At 36.4% G+C, this 14,803-nt stretch overlaps 3 protein-coding genes across 4 annotated transcripts; 1 reads left to right on the top strand and 2 right to left on the bottom strand.

Moving 5' to 3' along the window:
- Nucleotides 1–68: 68 nt before the first annotated feature.
- LOC117423097 (protein SCO1 homolog, mitochondrial-like) lies at nucleotides 69–6,516 on the bottom strand. Of its 2 annotated transcripts, none has more exons than XM_034038529.3 (7): nucleotides 6,231–6,516; nucleotides 5,547–5,678; nucleotides 4,480–4,570; nucleotides 2,941–3,138; nucleotides 2,304–2,396; nucleotides 1,734–1,849; nucleotides 69–1,243 (listed from the first exon to the last, which is right to left on the bottom strand). In XM_034038529.3, exons 1-7 carry the CDS (start codon nucleotides 6,495–6,497, stop codon nucleotides 1,109–1,111), a joined length of 1,032 nt encoding a protein of 343 aa, XP_033894420.2. In that variant the 5' UTR covers nucleotides 6,498–6,516; the 3' UTR covers nucleotides 69–1,108. The 2 variants fall into 2 exon arrangements, with proteins under 2 accessions (XP_033894420.2, XP_033894421.2); XM_034038530.3 differs by having other exon boundaries at nucleotides 5,547–5,675.
- Nucleotides 6,517–6,662: 146 nt separating this feature from the next.
- Nucleotides 6,663–10,276, top strand: adprm (ADP-ribose/CDP-alcohol diphosphatase, manganese-dependent). The gene is made up of 4 exons (XM_034038775.3): nucleotides 6,663–6,901; nucleotides 7,775–8,416; nucleotides 8,525–8,647; nucleotides 9,170–10,276. The coding sequence occupies exons 2-4, from the start codon at nucleotides 7,831–7,833 to the stop codon at nucleotides 9,463–9,465; spliced, it is 1,005 nt and encodes a 334-aa protein (XP_033894666.3). The 5' UTR covers nucleotides 6,663–6,901; nucleotides 7,775–7,830; the 3' UTR covers nucleotides 9,466–10,276.
- Nucleotides 10,277–10,781: 505 nt separating this feature from the next.
- LOC117422881 (transmembrane protein 220-like) lies at nucleotides 10,782–13,618 on the bottom strand. Its single transcript, XM_034038092.2, has 6 exons — nucleotides 13,405–13,618; nucleotides 12,885–12,914; nucleotides 12,438–12,498; nucleotides 11,417–11,540; nucleotides 11,188–11,247; nucleotides 10,782–11,013 (listed from the first exon to the last, which is right to left on the bottom strand). The coding sequence occupies exons 1-6, from the start codon at nucleotides 13,612–13,614 to the stop codon at nucleotides 10,881–10,883; spliced, it is 618 nt and encodes a 205-aa protein (XP_033893983.2). The 5' UTR covers nucleotides 13,615–13,618; the 3' UTR covers nucleotides 10,782–10,880.
- Between the last annotated feature and the right edge of the window lie 1,185 nt (nucleotides 13,619–14,803).

The raw sequence follows: 14,803 nt of genomic DNA, 5'->3' as shown, positions 1-14,803 counted from the left end.
AGCAATTGGGAGAACCTTCTGCAAGTTTCAGAATCTTCTAGTTTATGTTTTAAATGTAGTTTAATACATTTTTATAAGTAATGACATCATAAATTGACTTTTTATTGAAACAAGTATTGATTTACCTCAAGTTAATTACTATTATATATATATACTTAAAACTGGAAAATACAAATATTTTAATGGTGGAACTTACCAGCAAAACAGTGTAATCCCTTACATACATACAAAAAACAATAAAATAATAATACATCTAAATGTTTACAACTGAACCACAAACAACTTATAAATACATGAAAAGATATTTTACTTCTGTAAATCATTTGGTTGTTGTAGCCTTTGATTATATTATTTGCTTTGTGATTTATTGATGTTTTTAAACAGAGTAGGACCCATTTCATCTGAACTTATCCTGGCACATAGGACATGCAATCTCAATTCACCTGCCGTTCATCAGGCTGTATCTGAGTTTGGCCAGAAAGGGGGGATCCCTGAGAAGGCGAGGCCCAGCAGTGTGGCGAGTTTTGCTGGCCCCAGAGAGAGACCCCGTTGCAGGGTTGGCGCAGGGGAGAATGGACCGAGCACATGCTTGAATCAGGGTTTCCACTGATTTGATAACAACAAGGGAACAGACATTGACAGTTGCTTATTCAAGATGCCTGTTATTCCCTTGTATTGATGAAGTGTGTTCTTGGATGGTTTTATTGCAGTTTGGTGCTCTGATAAAGGGACGTTTACACAGATTTTTGTTTTGTTGTTATTTTTTATAACCAGTGCAAATAAATAATTCGGAATAGATTATTAAAGTCTCTACTTCAAACTGTCACTGGGACATTTTTTTTCAGAAATTGAAAAACACATCCAATAAAGTTACCAAATGTGTTTTAAATAGTTTTTCAGAATCTATCCCATTGTAAGCTATAGTTAGTAATTAGCCAATCCTTGTTTCTCCACTGTTAGTTTAGTGACTGGGGGAACGGTGTTCATGCCATATACTAGTGTATTTCTGAAAGCTGGTTTCAGATAAAGGGAGTTCTACTGCTCTGTTTTTAAACTGATGAACTTGTTTTAAATTACGGCTGGTGAATCTCTTTTGCTGGTGCAACAATTATTTATTCTGCTTATATTTTCTCATATGAGATGCTATTGAAGCTGCAATCTCTGTGCTCTTCTTGTTTTGGCCAAAATATTCAATGAAATCCCCATCAGGGCCAACCAGGTACATTATTATGGTGTGATCAACCTGAAAAACACAGTACATATGATTACTTGGTACAATAAAAAATATACATATTCCATATACATGTATTAAGCAAAAATGTATTGGGTTTGTCCATATAGCACTGTGATATTCACAGTAAGCATGGTAAATTCTAGGCGTCTCATCAAAATTGACCAATTCAAGCACAGTATAAAAGAGTGCTTGGGCTTCCTCATACCTACAGTAATGTTGAGGTAGTCCCAAGATTAGTGCAAATTGGGGCCTGTAAAAATCATTGAAATTGGTGTATTTTCCTTTCAAAGAAAAAAGTTCTTACAAGAATCTGGAGTAAAAGGCTTTTGAATCTGGCCCACCTGACCATGTAAAACTATTCACTATGGTCTACTACTGCAGTCAGCTAAGTTCCCTTGCTCTAGAGAAGCATCTAAATACCTATGTAGCTAAACTGTTGAAAAGATCACAATGGGTGTAATGAACAAAATAAGAGAACTGACTTGTCAAATAAACTTACAATGTAGTCATTGTCTTCATCTTTGGGTCCTTGGCTGAAATAGACTCGGTACGACCTGGCCACCTGATCCACTTGCTCAGCTGACCCAGTTAGTCCAATCAGCTTTGGAGAAAATTCTAGAAATCAGATAACAATGGTAAGTAAATGTTTGTTTGTTTGTTTGTTTGTTTTTATGTCCACTTTTACAGTCTTCAGCATTTTCTTTCAAGAAAGATTCAGGTATTGAACGTCAGTAATTTATGGGAATTGTAACTTGAGAAGTGTAAGAGGAATTACAGTACATTCTGAATATTTTTAACAACACTCTAAATGAAGATAAGGAACTACTTGAGCTCAAATCAGTGTGTTTGTTTTAAACAAGTTGTGCTTTAAGTTGCAATGTAAAAGAAATGTAATTGAAGACATTGAGAAACACGGGTCATTTGTCACTGAATTTTACTAAAGTTTATTTTGATTAATATATACAATCACAATGTTTTATAATTATTGATGATACAATTTGTATATTGTGTTTGCACACAACAGAATGTATAATGAATGTGCACTTGAAAATTCCCACCATACTTTTACCTTTTACATATGTTGCTATAGCTTCTGGGTTATCCCTGTCTGGGTCAATTGTGATGAAGAGAGGCGTGACATTCGGAAGGCTAGGTATTTTGTCTAAACAAAATTAATAAAAAAAAGGTATATATTTACATTTGTTTCCTATTATTAAAATCAAGAACATCCTTTCCACATAGCTACTGTGAGACACAGGATCCAGCTTTAAAACAGGGTCATAACAGAATCTACTGGACATTCCTACAACTACAGCTGCAAAAGAGCCAACTTCCCAATGTTTCGGCATGTTTAACATACCTTTGTCAAGAAAAAGTGTGTTTGAAAACAAATATATTAAATCTTTAGTATATACCAAAATAAAAGTTTTCTTCATAGTGCTATAACAAGACTCACTGCCAATGAATAAATATTTTCAGTTACCTTACTATATTTTACACTGACTTTACAACTTCAAATTAACCTTTTGCTCCAATGTGCTCACCTAAATAACACTACTATACGATATTTACTGTTAAACTGATTATACCAATCACATATTCCATGCAGTGCTTTACATGTCTTGCATTAAAAATGTTTGCTTGAAAGATTCAAGTGAATGTTGCCAGTTATATATACAGTAAACAGTTCTGCAGATTTGCATTACCTATTGCATCTACAGCTTCAATCATTTTCTCCAGTTCATCCGGACAAATGTCTGGACAGTGCGTGAAACCGAAGTACAGAAGAATCCACTGGCCAAGGAAGTCTTCACTCTTCTTGGGCTGTTTGTTGTGGTCAATGAGGGAGAAAGGACCACCTAGGGCTGGCTTACCAAAAGACCTTGTTCGCTCCTGCTCAATCACTGCAAAACAAACACGTGCCCATCTTAAAAATTAAACAGAGATTGCAGCGACTTGAAAAAAAAAAAAGGACAATCATATTGCTGGGGTCAGAATGAGTTATTTAGGGAGCCCATCATTTAATAACAAGGAGATTTGTAGATGGAAAACCTGTGACAAATGTAACTATAAAATACTACAGTGCACTCTGTTTAAAAGAATCACATCCGTCCTGGATGATTTGATTCTTATAAGAGGTTGATTCTTAAAAGCAGGCCGATATGATTACAATTAGCAAAAGCGTGCCTCCGTGCATCAGCAGTTTAAATACAGTGTACAAACGTCAGTGGTGCTCAATCACTGAGGACAATATATCAAAACAAGTCCTCATGGGTAAGCAACTTGTTATATGATCACGATTACGTTTATGCAAGGCTGCAGAATCCTATTTTACTACAGTATACTTGAGAAGCGATAGTCTCGTGAGGGTGCCTAGTTTAACTGCTGTGCGGTGTTACATGTAATGGCCTTTGAATTAAAAGTATTATTGTCAGTACTGCCACTGCATTTAAGCATCTGTGGCTTGCTTTTTTTTCAGTTGCGATGCAAATCTCAGTTTTTCACTAAATGGAGATGCAAAGCTCTGCAATTCCACCCCCCCCCCCCCCCCCCCCCGTCTCCTTACTGCACCGCTACGCAATCCCCCTCCCTCTTAATGCACATCACACAATAATAGTGCTCTACTCAGTATGTATTCAATGAATGTGTATTCACTTTAATAAAACTAATGTTCACTAACAGAGAACAAAGAAAATACCTGCCATGTCAACTCACATGTAAACAGCACGACTTGATTTTTTTCAACTGGGAGTCGCTGCGGACCAGGGATTATACTGTATACACGCTGCGAACGTGCCAAACACGTGAGATGTGATGAAATTAAAATTCAAAAACAGCTTTATTGACTGTACACATCATTGCACTTGATACAGTATCATACTACATGTAGTCAGTTTCCCCCCGAAATGATTCTTATAAGCGGACTGCTTGATTCTTACAAGCAGAGTATTTTAGCATGGTTAGCATAGGAATGATTTTGTCCCAGTGGTTTTGATCACTACATGCGGTTGATTCTTATATCAGTAATTCTTATAGACAGAGTGCACTGCATTTCGGTTACAGTTAGGTGAAAATAATGAAGAACCAAGTCTTCTGACTCATAGGGAAAAACAATAACAAAACTAGTCCTAAACCAAATCAAAATAAAATGTAACCAAACTTTCAGCCACAAGGAGGCATTGTTTGACTACTTGGTGTGACTGATTTACAACCGTGTTCTTCCAATACACTCTTAAGACACCTACTTTCTTCTTTTTCTTTCTTGAAGTATTTCATCCCTGCCAGCAGTGTTCCACCAACTGCAAATGTTATCACCAGAGACTTCCATGTAACAGGCTACTGAAGAAAAAAAAAAGTATTTTAAAAATAATCGCTGCAGTCCTGTTCTGATCTCTGACCTTTAAGGAGCAATATATTCCTTTAGTGTCACCATTATAATTGTTGAAATGAAAAAAACATTTAAGCAAAGATTGTGTGTGTGTTTTGAGAATCTGGTGGCTAGCTGTCATTATTACACTTAAAAACACACTCCCGAACCATACGCTATATTGCAATGGAACTTGAGACAAATGCAAGTAAAAAAACTGACAGTAAAACAATAAGGGATATGTGACAATGTTAGTACAGTTTTAATGTGCATATTGTATTGCAATTCAACTGTTTGTGAACTGACAGTGGGTTCCATTTAAAAAACAGTCTAAAATACTGGTGTATCAGTGAATGTGCACAGTAAGTATAGAGGTTACACTTAAAACACCTGTAGGGCCACCATGGACAGTCGGATGGCACGTTTCAAAGTCAAGAGTCTCTTGGATGTATCAATTGATTTTGGAGGGATACGTTACCATAACCCAATGATTAGTTCCTCCATGTTCATTTAGGGATGCTGAAGGGATTTTTAATCCACAGCAAAGCTTGCTTTCCAGAACGGCAAATAAGGTCATCTCTTTTGAGACTGTTCCTTGTGAAACACTATCAAAGTGTGCAGTTGTGGATATTGAAACCCCATACACTGGTCTGTCATATCTACCTGTTGGAACTGAAATTGACTTGCAACAGGGAAATGCAGGTATTATATAATGCCACCTACAATACATGCAATGGACAGAATATGGCTATCAAGTCAATCAGCTTACTTTGCAGATTTCTTTTATGTTCACCCCCAGTATTTCCACAAAATACAAAATGATAGCAATCACAGCAGACTATCACAGTCTTCATTGATGTATGTGGAATATTTAAGCCTTAATGCAGGTTCCACAATTTCTAAACGTATAGTACAAGCAGTCTATACATTTAAAATGCTCCCTACCCCAGTCTTTCTTGGACCTTTGTCTTCCGAGGGAGGAGGTGGAGGCAATGTAGCAAGTGTTCTAGAGGCATTATATTGAGAGTGTGTCCCTGTTCTGCACAATGGAACGAAGATTCTTCTTAATTGTTTCTGCTAAAATCAAGATAAAAAAAAAAATACGATTAACATGCATTTTACTTTTGCAAAACTACAGTTTCAGTAGGGATAATCCTAACTCAAATCTACTGGATAAGAAGGAACACAGTCTCATGCCTAACCAGGGATGGGGTCAATTCCTTGGGGCCAAACCCCTGCATTAGGCTCTCATTTTACCTGGAGTTTTAGATCATCAGGTACGAGGAAGATGTTGCGACTTTTTATCCATAAACAAGATCTTTTTTTTTTTTTTTTTGTTAACATACAGTGCAATGGAGGATAAATAATAAAATGTTACATAATTGTATAACACTTAAAAAAATAAACAGAATAAAGCGCAGGTGCGTTTACATTCATATTAATTCTACAAAATCACTGCATAATCTGAGAACATTTGCGATGTCATAAAAGGTAGACGACAAACTTAACTTAACACTTCGGTTGTTAGGCCTATGTGTTTGTTTTGTTTGTTTTTTTCTTTTAAAAGTGACTGTTATGTCATCTGCGGTCTGACACGTTTTCAAGTAACTTGTATCGTATTTTACTTACGGGTGCCAGCCCAGAGAAGCCGCGCACAGCAAGTGCTGGCGAAACTGCAACATCACCGTTTCGTGCACTGTTAAAAAATAACAGACTGTGAGATGTCAGCCCCGTCTTTAAAACTGCATGATTAAGCTTGCAAGAAAGTAAACCCAGACGGTAAACAGATACTAAAACTGGTGCCATGGTGCTGTTCCTGACCTTCTGTAGCACCACATTGAATCTTACAGTCACGCACTTCCTATCCAACACCAAAACAGAACCCAACTGAAACATCGGCGATTGGAAAAGGTGTTCCACAAAGCCATATTTCATGACACGGTCTTCGTTATTTCATTTTATAGGCAAAATATATATATATATATATATATATATATATATATATATATATATATATATATATATATATATACCTAAACTCTCTCTCTCCCCACCGCGTAAAGTGAAGGATGTTATGGATTTTTCATACTTCATATTAATAATGAGAAGGATGACTGCGCGACAGGAAATGACATCCTGTCTTACCTGTAGGTAACTTCATACGCAATGTATAACCGGGCGAAGTACACAGTAGTATAATACTCTAGTAGTACTACTACAGACTTGTTTACAGTATTTTTAATGTTTAAATTAAAATGGACACTTCTTAATAATTCTGTTGCCGACGGTAATTTCTTCGGGTAAGTTACATCTTGGTAACCGTTTTGCTAAAAAAAATATTATTATTCAGTTCAGTCAATTAAAAACGCTGGTGTTTTGATAAATTAGCTTTATGTAATGTATGTGAAAATTATTGTATAAATAAATTTTAAAAAACGATGAACAATGTAGGCTTATTATTATTATTATTATTATTATTATTATTATTATTATTATCATTGGTGTTTTTACCAGTACAAATGCTAAGAAATTCCAAAGAGACTGCTACCAGTAATTTAATATCAGAGAGTAGTGTTATTATATTGACCTTATATTTAGAAACAGGGTTATGGGTAGATGTATATTGTAGCAACTGCTCTTCTTCTTCTTCTTCTTCTTCTTCTTCTTCTTCTTCTTCTTCTTCTTCTTCTTCTTCTTCTTCTTCTTCTTATATGGCAATATGACACGTGTAAACATAGCATACAAATTATTTCAGTAAATTGTTTGTTATATCAGCAATAACTCATAAACAGACACAAAACTGACTTAATTCTATACAGTATACCTATAGATATATACTTTCCCAAACAAGAACCCCCCCTTAGAAGATGTATAGAAGGTTGCCTCATGCCTCACAATGCACCCAGGGTGTGCTGTAATTTCATAACTACAGCACACTCTGTTCTGTGTTATTGCCTACATAATTGAACTCTTTACAGTACAGAACTGTTCTGTACCAGTAACTGAGGGCTGAGTAGCGCATGTGACAACAAGGCAGAAGATAGGTTACTGAGGCGGTGTTCGGATAATGTAGGTGTTCAGATAATCGGGGTTTGGATAGTCAAGACTACTGTACTATGATTTTCTTTCCTGATTACCTTTCAAAATATAATAAATGTGTCTTGTTTGTTAAGTGTTTATAGAAGGTGTGCCGCAGGAGGGGAGATCAGCTGACAAAATCGGAACAGAAATGGAAGAAAACGCACAACCACTGTTCACTTTTGGAGTTATAGCAGATATACAGTATGCTGATATTGAAGACGGCTTCAACTTTCTACAGACAAGGAAGAGATATTACAGAAACAGTATCAGTTTATTGAACAGTGCTACAGAGAAGTGGAATGCGGAGCCAGTCCAACCCAGTTTTATTCTACAGCTTGGTGATATTATTGATGGGTTTAATAAACCACGCAAAGCCTCGGAAAAGGCTCTTGAAACAGTAGTAAATGGGTTTAATAAATGCAAAGCTAAAGCCCATCATGCCTGGGGCAACCATGAATTTTACAACTTCAGCAGGGATTACCTAATGGACTCTGTTCTTAATAGTAAACACTTGGAAAGCACTTCCGAGTTTCAATCTGCTAAACATGTTGAGGAAAAAAACCCAGAGCCAAGCTATTCGTACCATTTTAGCCCTGCTCCTAATTTCCGGTTTGTGTTGCTTGACGCCTATGACTTAAGCATAATAGGAAGAGGAGAACCAAGCAGGAAATACTACCAGTCTCTTAAATATCTACAAGAACATAACAAGAATACCAATCTTAATTTTCCCCCAGGTATCTGATTTAAGTTTTATCCATTAACCTATGATGTTTGTTCTGCCTTTTGAATCATTCAGAAAGCTAATTCTTGAAGGCAGTTCACAATATTTCCTGTTTTCACAGAACCTACAGGAATGAAACAGCAGTTTGTCGAGTTCAATGGAGGATTCAGCGGAGAGCAGCTTGACTGGTTAAACAAAGTTCTCACCTTTGCAGATAATAACCAAGAAAAGGTCACAGTTATGTGTAAGTGTAATTCTACAGATACGGGTCTCAGTAGAGTAGGTCAGCTGTCTGGTAAATACTGTACACCGAAACATAAGGTTAGTCTACAAGCTGTCAAATTAATTGGTTTCTTTTTTTAATAGCATAAACATAATACATTTTAGTCGCTACCTTAAATCTCAATATGGTATGGTAAAGAAGACACAAATATACATACATCACCAATTCCTCAAAGCAGAATGTAGATTTTCAAAAACCTGATCTGCTGCTTTTGGAAAGAAGGGGACTGATTTCAAATTGCTTTCAAGCCGGCCCCAATGCCAGATGGAAATGCAGCATTGCTCTCATGGTGTTGCCTCCTGTCTTCAACTGGAAGGCTGTGTATGTGTGGGTGTAGCGCTGCAAAATTCCAAGGCCACCAGTGTTATTATTCCTAGCTTTATAGATGTTTACTTTGTGTCGTCTGCTTTGAAGATGACTGAGAAATACAGGTTTCAACGAAATGGGCATCTGTTAAGCTTTATAATTTGTAATCTTCCCCAGGTCATCTTCCCATATACCCAGCCTCTACAAGCCCCATCTGTCTTGCATGGAACTATGAAGAGGCGCTTTCTGTCTTGCACTCCCACCAGTGTGTGGTGTGTTTCATGGCAGGCCATGATCATGACGGTGGTTACTGCGTGGATGAGTGTGGAATACATCACCTTACATTGGAAGGGGTGATTGAAACGCCACCAGACAGCAATGCATTTGGTACAATGTACGTATATGAGGACAGAATGATTTTAAAGGGAAACGGTAGAGTTAAAGACAGAATACTTCTGTACCCACCATTTTAACGTTCTGTATGTTTGGTGCACCTGTGGAACACAATGCAAGGCTACATTATGTCAAATTTGTTTTTAGTCAATATTATTTTAGTTTCATTTTTTTATTGTGTGTGTCAATTGACAATGTTTTTTATTTATTCATTTATTTTAGTTAAAAGACTGCACTTTGGTATATTCTTGGCAACGTGCAATGCTTTGAAAAACACTTAAATATTCTGATATATGTTAAACTGTACACCACTGTTGAGTTATTCCTATACTGTGAATAAAGATTATATGGAGGATCTGAAAATTGTCTATACCAATCATAGTTCCAGAAGCCCTTAGCTGAGCCACGCTTGCTGTTGAGTTTTGAGCTTTGGTCCCTCAGCAATGGTAATCTCCCTTTTAGTTATGCATATGGAATGCCTACCCTAAATGGTGCTGACACACATCCTGTCTCAATTAGTAACATCAAAACTAATGTATTAATCACTTGTTATCTTGGTTTGAAATATGTATTTAAATATGCTTAACCAGGTTGACCTATTGATGACTATTGTCCATTATTGATTGTAGTAGCACATTAATTGTGAATAGCACTTAAATGCTATTTTAGTACTGTATGTTGCAGATCAAAAGGTGAGATGTGGTGGCACACACTTTCTTGTACCAATAAATATTTATTACTGCCATGTCATAAAGAAGCATAATATTAGCTGCATTAACTTTATTAGCTCATGAGTTATTGTAAGTATAGTGTATTGCACTTGATACATATCTGTGCTCAGGAATTTTTACTTGTGTATTAACATAAATAAATAGATCTTGTCAAAAAATGTATCAGACTTTTATCATGTATTATTTATTTTGCACTTGCCCATTTTTTCTTTCAGTTGATGTGGAAGTTTCTATTTTATCTAAAATATTTGTAATTCTAACTAAATAAAAACTTGGTATAGGTGTGAAATATTAGTTTTCAGGTAATGCATTATTCTTTTTTAGATTCACTTTGTATCATTTTCTGTTTCAGTCATCACATTTTACTGACTTTTTATACTCAAGAAATGTGAGCCTGTGACTTCCATCTACAGTATAGCTCTTAGAATCATGTCAAACCTCCAAGCACTTCTATTACAACCGTTAATAGAATGGGCTTCATATGTCCTAAATCCAATTGGAGCAGAGTGTTGCAGGGAGATAGGTGTGCCAGATGTACCTAGAGGTTAGGCATGATTCTGACAGCTGCAATGAGGCCATATGGATGCTTTAAATAAAAAGCCACCAAGATGAGATAACTGAAATAGAAAAATTGGTAATTCTTTGGAAGAACAAAATAGACCATATATCTCTAAATAATTGTGCTTTATTTATATAATGTATTTAAATTTGTATAATTAGTTACATCCATGCTTCAGTCTGGTCCAGTTGATATTCTCCATGGTCTATAGTGCAGTTTTGCAATGTAAGGGCCAGCTGGACCTCAATTCTTTGTTAATGTAATAGTATAGCCAAGCCACAAATGGAAATATGGTGACAGCAACTGCAGTCAAAAGTCTTAAGCCACCAACTCTACTCCTGAAAGGAGAAATCATGAATAAAAAAAAAGTATTACTGAATGTGAGAACCCAATATGCCTTTTTTTCATATGGTTTATCAATTTAAAAAAAAAAAAGCATTTTAAAAGAAACCTATACCTTTTATTACAGGATATTCAGTGCTAAAGCAATTGTCCCAAAAAAAACAACTCACTTTTCTGAATGTCGACAAAGAAGGAGCCATACTGCTATTAATACCAAACCAAAACACTCCCTGAAAAACAGTAAAACAATGTTAATAAACTGTGACCAATGCATTGGACAACAAAACGTTTTAGGAGCAGTATGCTGGGATCTTCATGCCTGCGTAACTGAAAGCTGTATCTGTCCCATTAATAGAATAGAAGTAACACAGGCAGTCTTAACTGCGGATATAAACATACCTCCCCTCTTCTTCATGGATAATGTTCTTTGTTGTACTATTGTAGAGAGACCATCCCAAGATAACAGCAACTGTGGCACAAAGAAACATGTGCAGATCACACAGTTTTCTCCAGATTAAAGTCTCTGAAAGACAATATATCAAAAACTGTAAACTGTAAATCTTTACAGAAATAATTTCCCCTTTATATCTGTCCAGCACAGATTATACATTTGCTTCTTTTTCTTTGCATTTAGAATCCAGTCATGCTGTTGTTTCCCCAGTAGCCTCCAACATACACAATCCCATTGTATTTACCACAGTTATTACTAACATGCCATGACTCATTTTAAAGGGTTGGTTTTCATTGTGTGTCTATTATAACTGATCACTTGAATTTTGCTTTGAACAAGCAGTAGGAGGTTTTGCTTTTCTCACGATGACATGTGCACGTATCCATTAGTTCTTCATTTCTGGACCAAGACATGCACCCTTCTTGTCCTTGGGGCTGCTTTATTAAAAAAAGGATGTTAATATATAGTCCCCTGTGACTAGTAAAAGCAGCAACACTTAGTGGAGGGTGAGTCATGTGAGTGTGGTTTTAATCCTTTTCACACCAAATTGCCAATCTAGGCTGGTGAATTCACCTCATCACAGTTCAGAGACCCAAACTGGCCAGGTTCCTGATGAATACAGGTACAGACTTCCCAGACTGGGTCCCTTGCCTTCAGGTTTCAGTAGCCGGGTAACAGCCATTGCTTATGTTTGCAGGGTGAAAAGAAGCCAGAATGGAGGCTGCCCTTTGGTCTTCAGTCCTCTCAATTGGTAAGTGGGTTGCAGCTGTGAGGTGACATTCAAAATGGGAGGTTCAGGTAATAAAAAATAAATAAATAAATAAATAAAATAGATCAAAAACAAAGTTAATAAATTAGCACAAACACAGTTCACTAGTACCCAGAGATACAGAACAGATTCAGCATGACTAAGGTATAAGAAACTTTTGAGGTGTCAATTGCTTTTTCATTTTCAAAACCATTTCCTACCTGTAATCATAGGTTTGAGGCTGACCCAAAAACATAAACCAGCTGGGATGGCATATGCTGCCTGTGAATCAAAGCAAAACAACAAATAGAAATCCCAAAACTTCTGAGCATCACACAATACAATCAATGAGAATGTAATTTCTTAATTTCAAAATTAGTACTATTTGCAGTGCAGGACTGTGGTTTGAAATAAGCACTGGGAGTCCCTCAATCTGAATGTTTCATCCAGCGTGTTGCACAGTGTGTACATTGTAAAACCAAATGTTTAAGAATAGAAACGTAAATGTTATGAAATAGATTGTAAACACAGTTCAGTTATTTTAGACTATACTTTGAAATTAAAAATGAGTATACATTTCTGAATTAAGGGATCCTATGCACTTCTAACTGAAAGTGGAGTGGAGAATGAAGTTTATTTTATTTTCAATGAGCCAAGTAATTACTTACCATCCAAATGGCAGCATCTGGGTCATTAATCTAAAAAGAAAAACACATGGTAGGTTAATATTTATACCGTATACTAACTGACCAAACACTGTAGAAAGAAAGAATATACTCCTATTGCATTGAATTGGTAGTCTATTGCACACATTTTTGTTATCTTTCATGACAATATTATATACTGTACACGAAGAAATGAAATAACCAGGTCACTGACTACGCAATATTAAACAGACGCGTACAAAGGTCTGATACTGTTGCCAGGTAATCAGAAAACTGTACAGTTCAAAGTAGGTAAGTTTCCCCCTTTTTTTTTTGCCTCCCGGCCCAGTTTTCCACTTGTTAAGTTACATAACCAGTAATAGAACTGATTTACTATTTTCTGCTATGGTGTTTAGACAGGGCTTATATAATTATACCACTTGAATATAACAGTATGTAGTATTTTAAACTTTGTACATAGCAATTAATGTAACATGAACTCGATCACATAGCAGATAGACTCAAAGCCCGTGTAATAATTTACCTGCACATATGCCGCTAATGCAAAAAAGACAGACATGCACAGATTGCAGCTTCTCCACAGAATATGAAAACATCGAGAATATGACGAATGTCTGTCAGGTTTTATATGTTCTCTTAATGTATCCCTCTTGCTCATTTCGGTGTTTCGAGGTACTTCTTTCAGAGGAAACTCTCCCCGCCGTGTCACATGGGTAATTATTACCTTTGGCATTTGGGAAGTGTAGTTCTGCTTTTGCTATAATTACGGTAGTCGGCGTTTTAACATAAAAAAAATAAAATAAAAAAAAACTTACAGAAAAAAAAAAAAAATCTTTTCTAGCATTTTCCAATGTAGGATCTTCTAAACCTATACAAAGCCAATGGTTTTACTCCCGCGTTATTCAGTATCGATTTAAGATGAGGTAATAAAAACATAAGAGCACCGTACTACCATACAGTACTGTGTCAATATGGAATGTGACAGGCAATTTAAAAAAAAAAAATCACGTCATGCATGCAACATTATTGCTATTCGAATCACAATGGTCTACATCACATGGTTACCGCTGTTACACTGAATTGAAATACCGTATATGTGATTACACTATGTAACACAATTTTTGTTCCTGGGTAGTAAGTGTTATTTCCTAATTGCTTATGCCCCAAAAGTATAGAAAATGGCTATTATTCCCCACAAACTTTGATTTTGTGACCAGGACAGTGATATTTTGAAATTTACCTATTTCCAATGAGAAAACGGGTGAATTTGTGTCTTTTCGTTCACATAGTCAGAAAAAAACAACATATGAATCCAAATTAACATGTATTTATACTAAAGTAATACAAAAATGACTACAAAAGATTTAGAAGTGAGTAGTTTTTCGAGATTTACGATTATACTGTAAATCACTTTCACGAATCAGCCCCCAAATGTAGTGTCCCATCATGTTCTCGTTATACTGTCCTTGGTAGCGGCGTTCAAAGTCCAGTATATCCTGGTGGAAGCGCTCGCCTTGCTCCTCCGAGTACGCTCCCATGTTCTCCTTGAATTTATCAAGATGAGCATCAAGGATATGGACTTTGAGGGACATCCTACAGCCCATTGTGCTGTAGTTCTTCACCAGAGTCTCAACCAGCTCCACATAGTTTTCGGCCTTGTGATTGCCCAGGAAGCCCCGAACCACTGCGACAAAGCTGTTCCAAGCCGCTTTCTCCTTACTAGTGAGCTTCTTGGGGAATTCATTGCACTCCAGGATCTTCTTTATCTGTGGTCCGACGAAGACACCGGCTTTGACCTTTGCCTCAGACAGCTTAGGGAAGAAGTCTTGAAGGTACTTGAAGGCTGCCGACTCCTTATCTAGAGCTCTGACAAATTGTTTCATAAGGCCCAATTTGATGTGCAGTGGTGGCATCAGCACCTT

The sequence above is a fragment of the Acipenser ruthenus genome, chromosome 17 (genome assembly GCF_902713425.1).
Source record: "Acipenser ruthenus chromosome 17, fAciRut3.2 maternal haplotype, whole genome shotgun sequence".
In the NCBI taxonomy this organism is placed as follows: domain Eukaryota; kingdom Metazoa; phylum Chordata; class Actinopteri; order Acipenseriformes; family Acipenseridae; genus Acipenser; species Acipenser ruthenus.
The sequence above is the reverse complement of the archived record's forward strand: the minus strand, read 5'-3'. Positions and strand labels throughout refer to the sequence as shown.

Coding starts and splice junctions, on each gene's coding strand:
- adprm (XM_034038775.3), top strand. CDS start 7,831: ATGGAAGAAAACGCACAACCACTGTTCACTTTTGGAGTTATAGCAGAT. Junction 8,417..8,524: donor CAATCTTAATTTTCCCCCAG/GTATCTGATTTA, acceptor CTGTTTTCACAG/AACCTACAGGAATGAAACAG. Junction 8,648..9,169: donor AGAAAAGGTCACAGTTATGT/GTAAGTGTAATT, acceptor AATCTTCCCCAG/GTCATCTTCCCATATACCCA.
- LOC117422881 (XM_034038092.2), bottom strand. CDS start 13,614: ATGCCAAAGGTAATAATTACCCATGTGACACGGCGGGGAGAGTTTCCT. Junction 12,499..12,884: donor CAGATGCTGCCATTTGGATG/GTAAGTAATTAC, acceptor TTTGATTCACAG/GCAGCATATGCCATCCCAGC. Junction 11,541..12,437: donor CCTCAAACCTATGATTACAG/GTAGGAAATGGT, acceptor ATTGTCTTTCAG/AGACTTTAATCTGGAGAAAA.
- LOC117423097 (XM_034038529.3), bottom strand. CDS start 6,497: ATGTTTCAGTTGGGTTCTGTTTTGGTGTTGGATAGGAAGTGCGTGACT. Junction 5,679..6,230: donor GCTTCTCTGGGCTGGCACCC/GTAAGTAAAATA, acceptor TCTTGATTTTAG/CAGAAACAATTAAGAAGAAT. Junction 2,397..2,940: donor TGAAGCTGTAGATGCAATAG/GTAATGCAAATC, acceptor AATTTTGTTTAG/ACAAAATACCTAGCCTTCCG.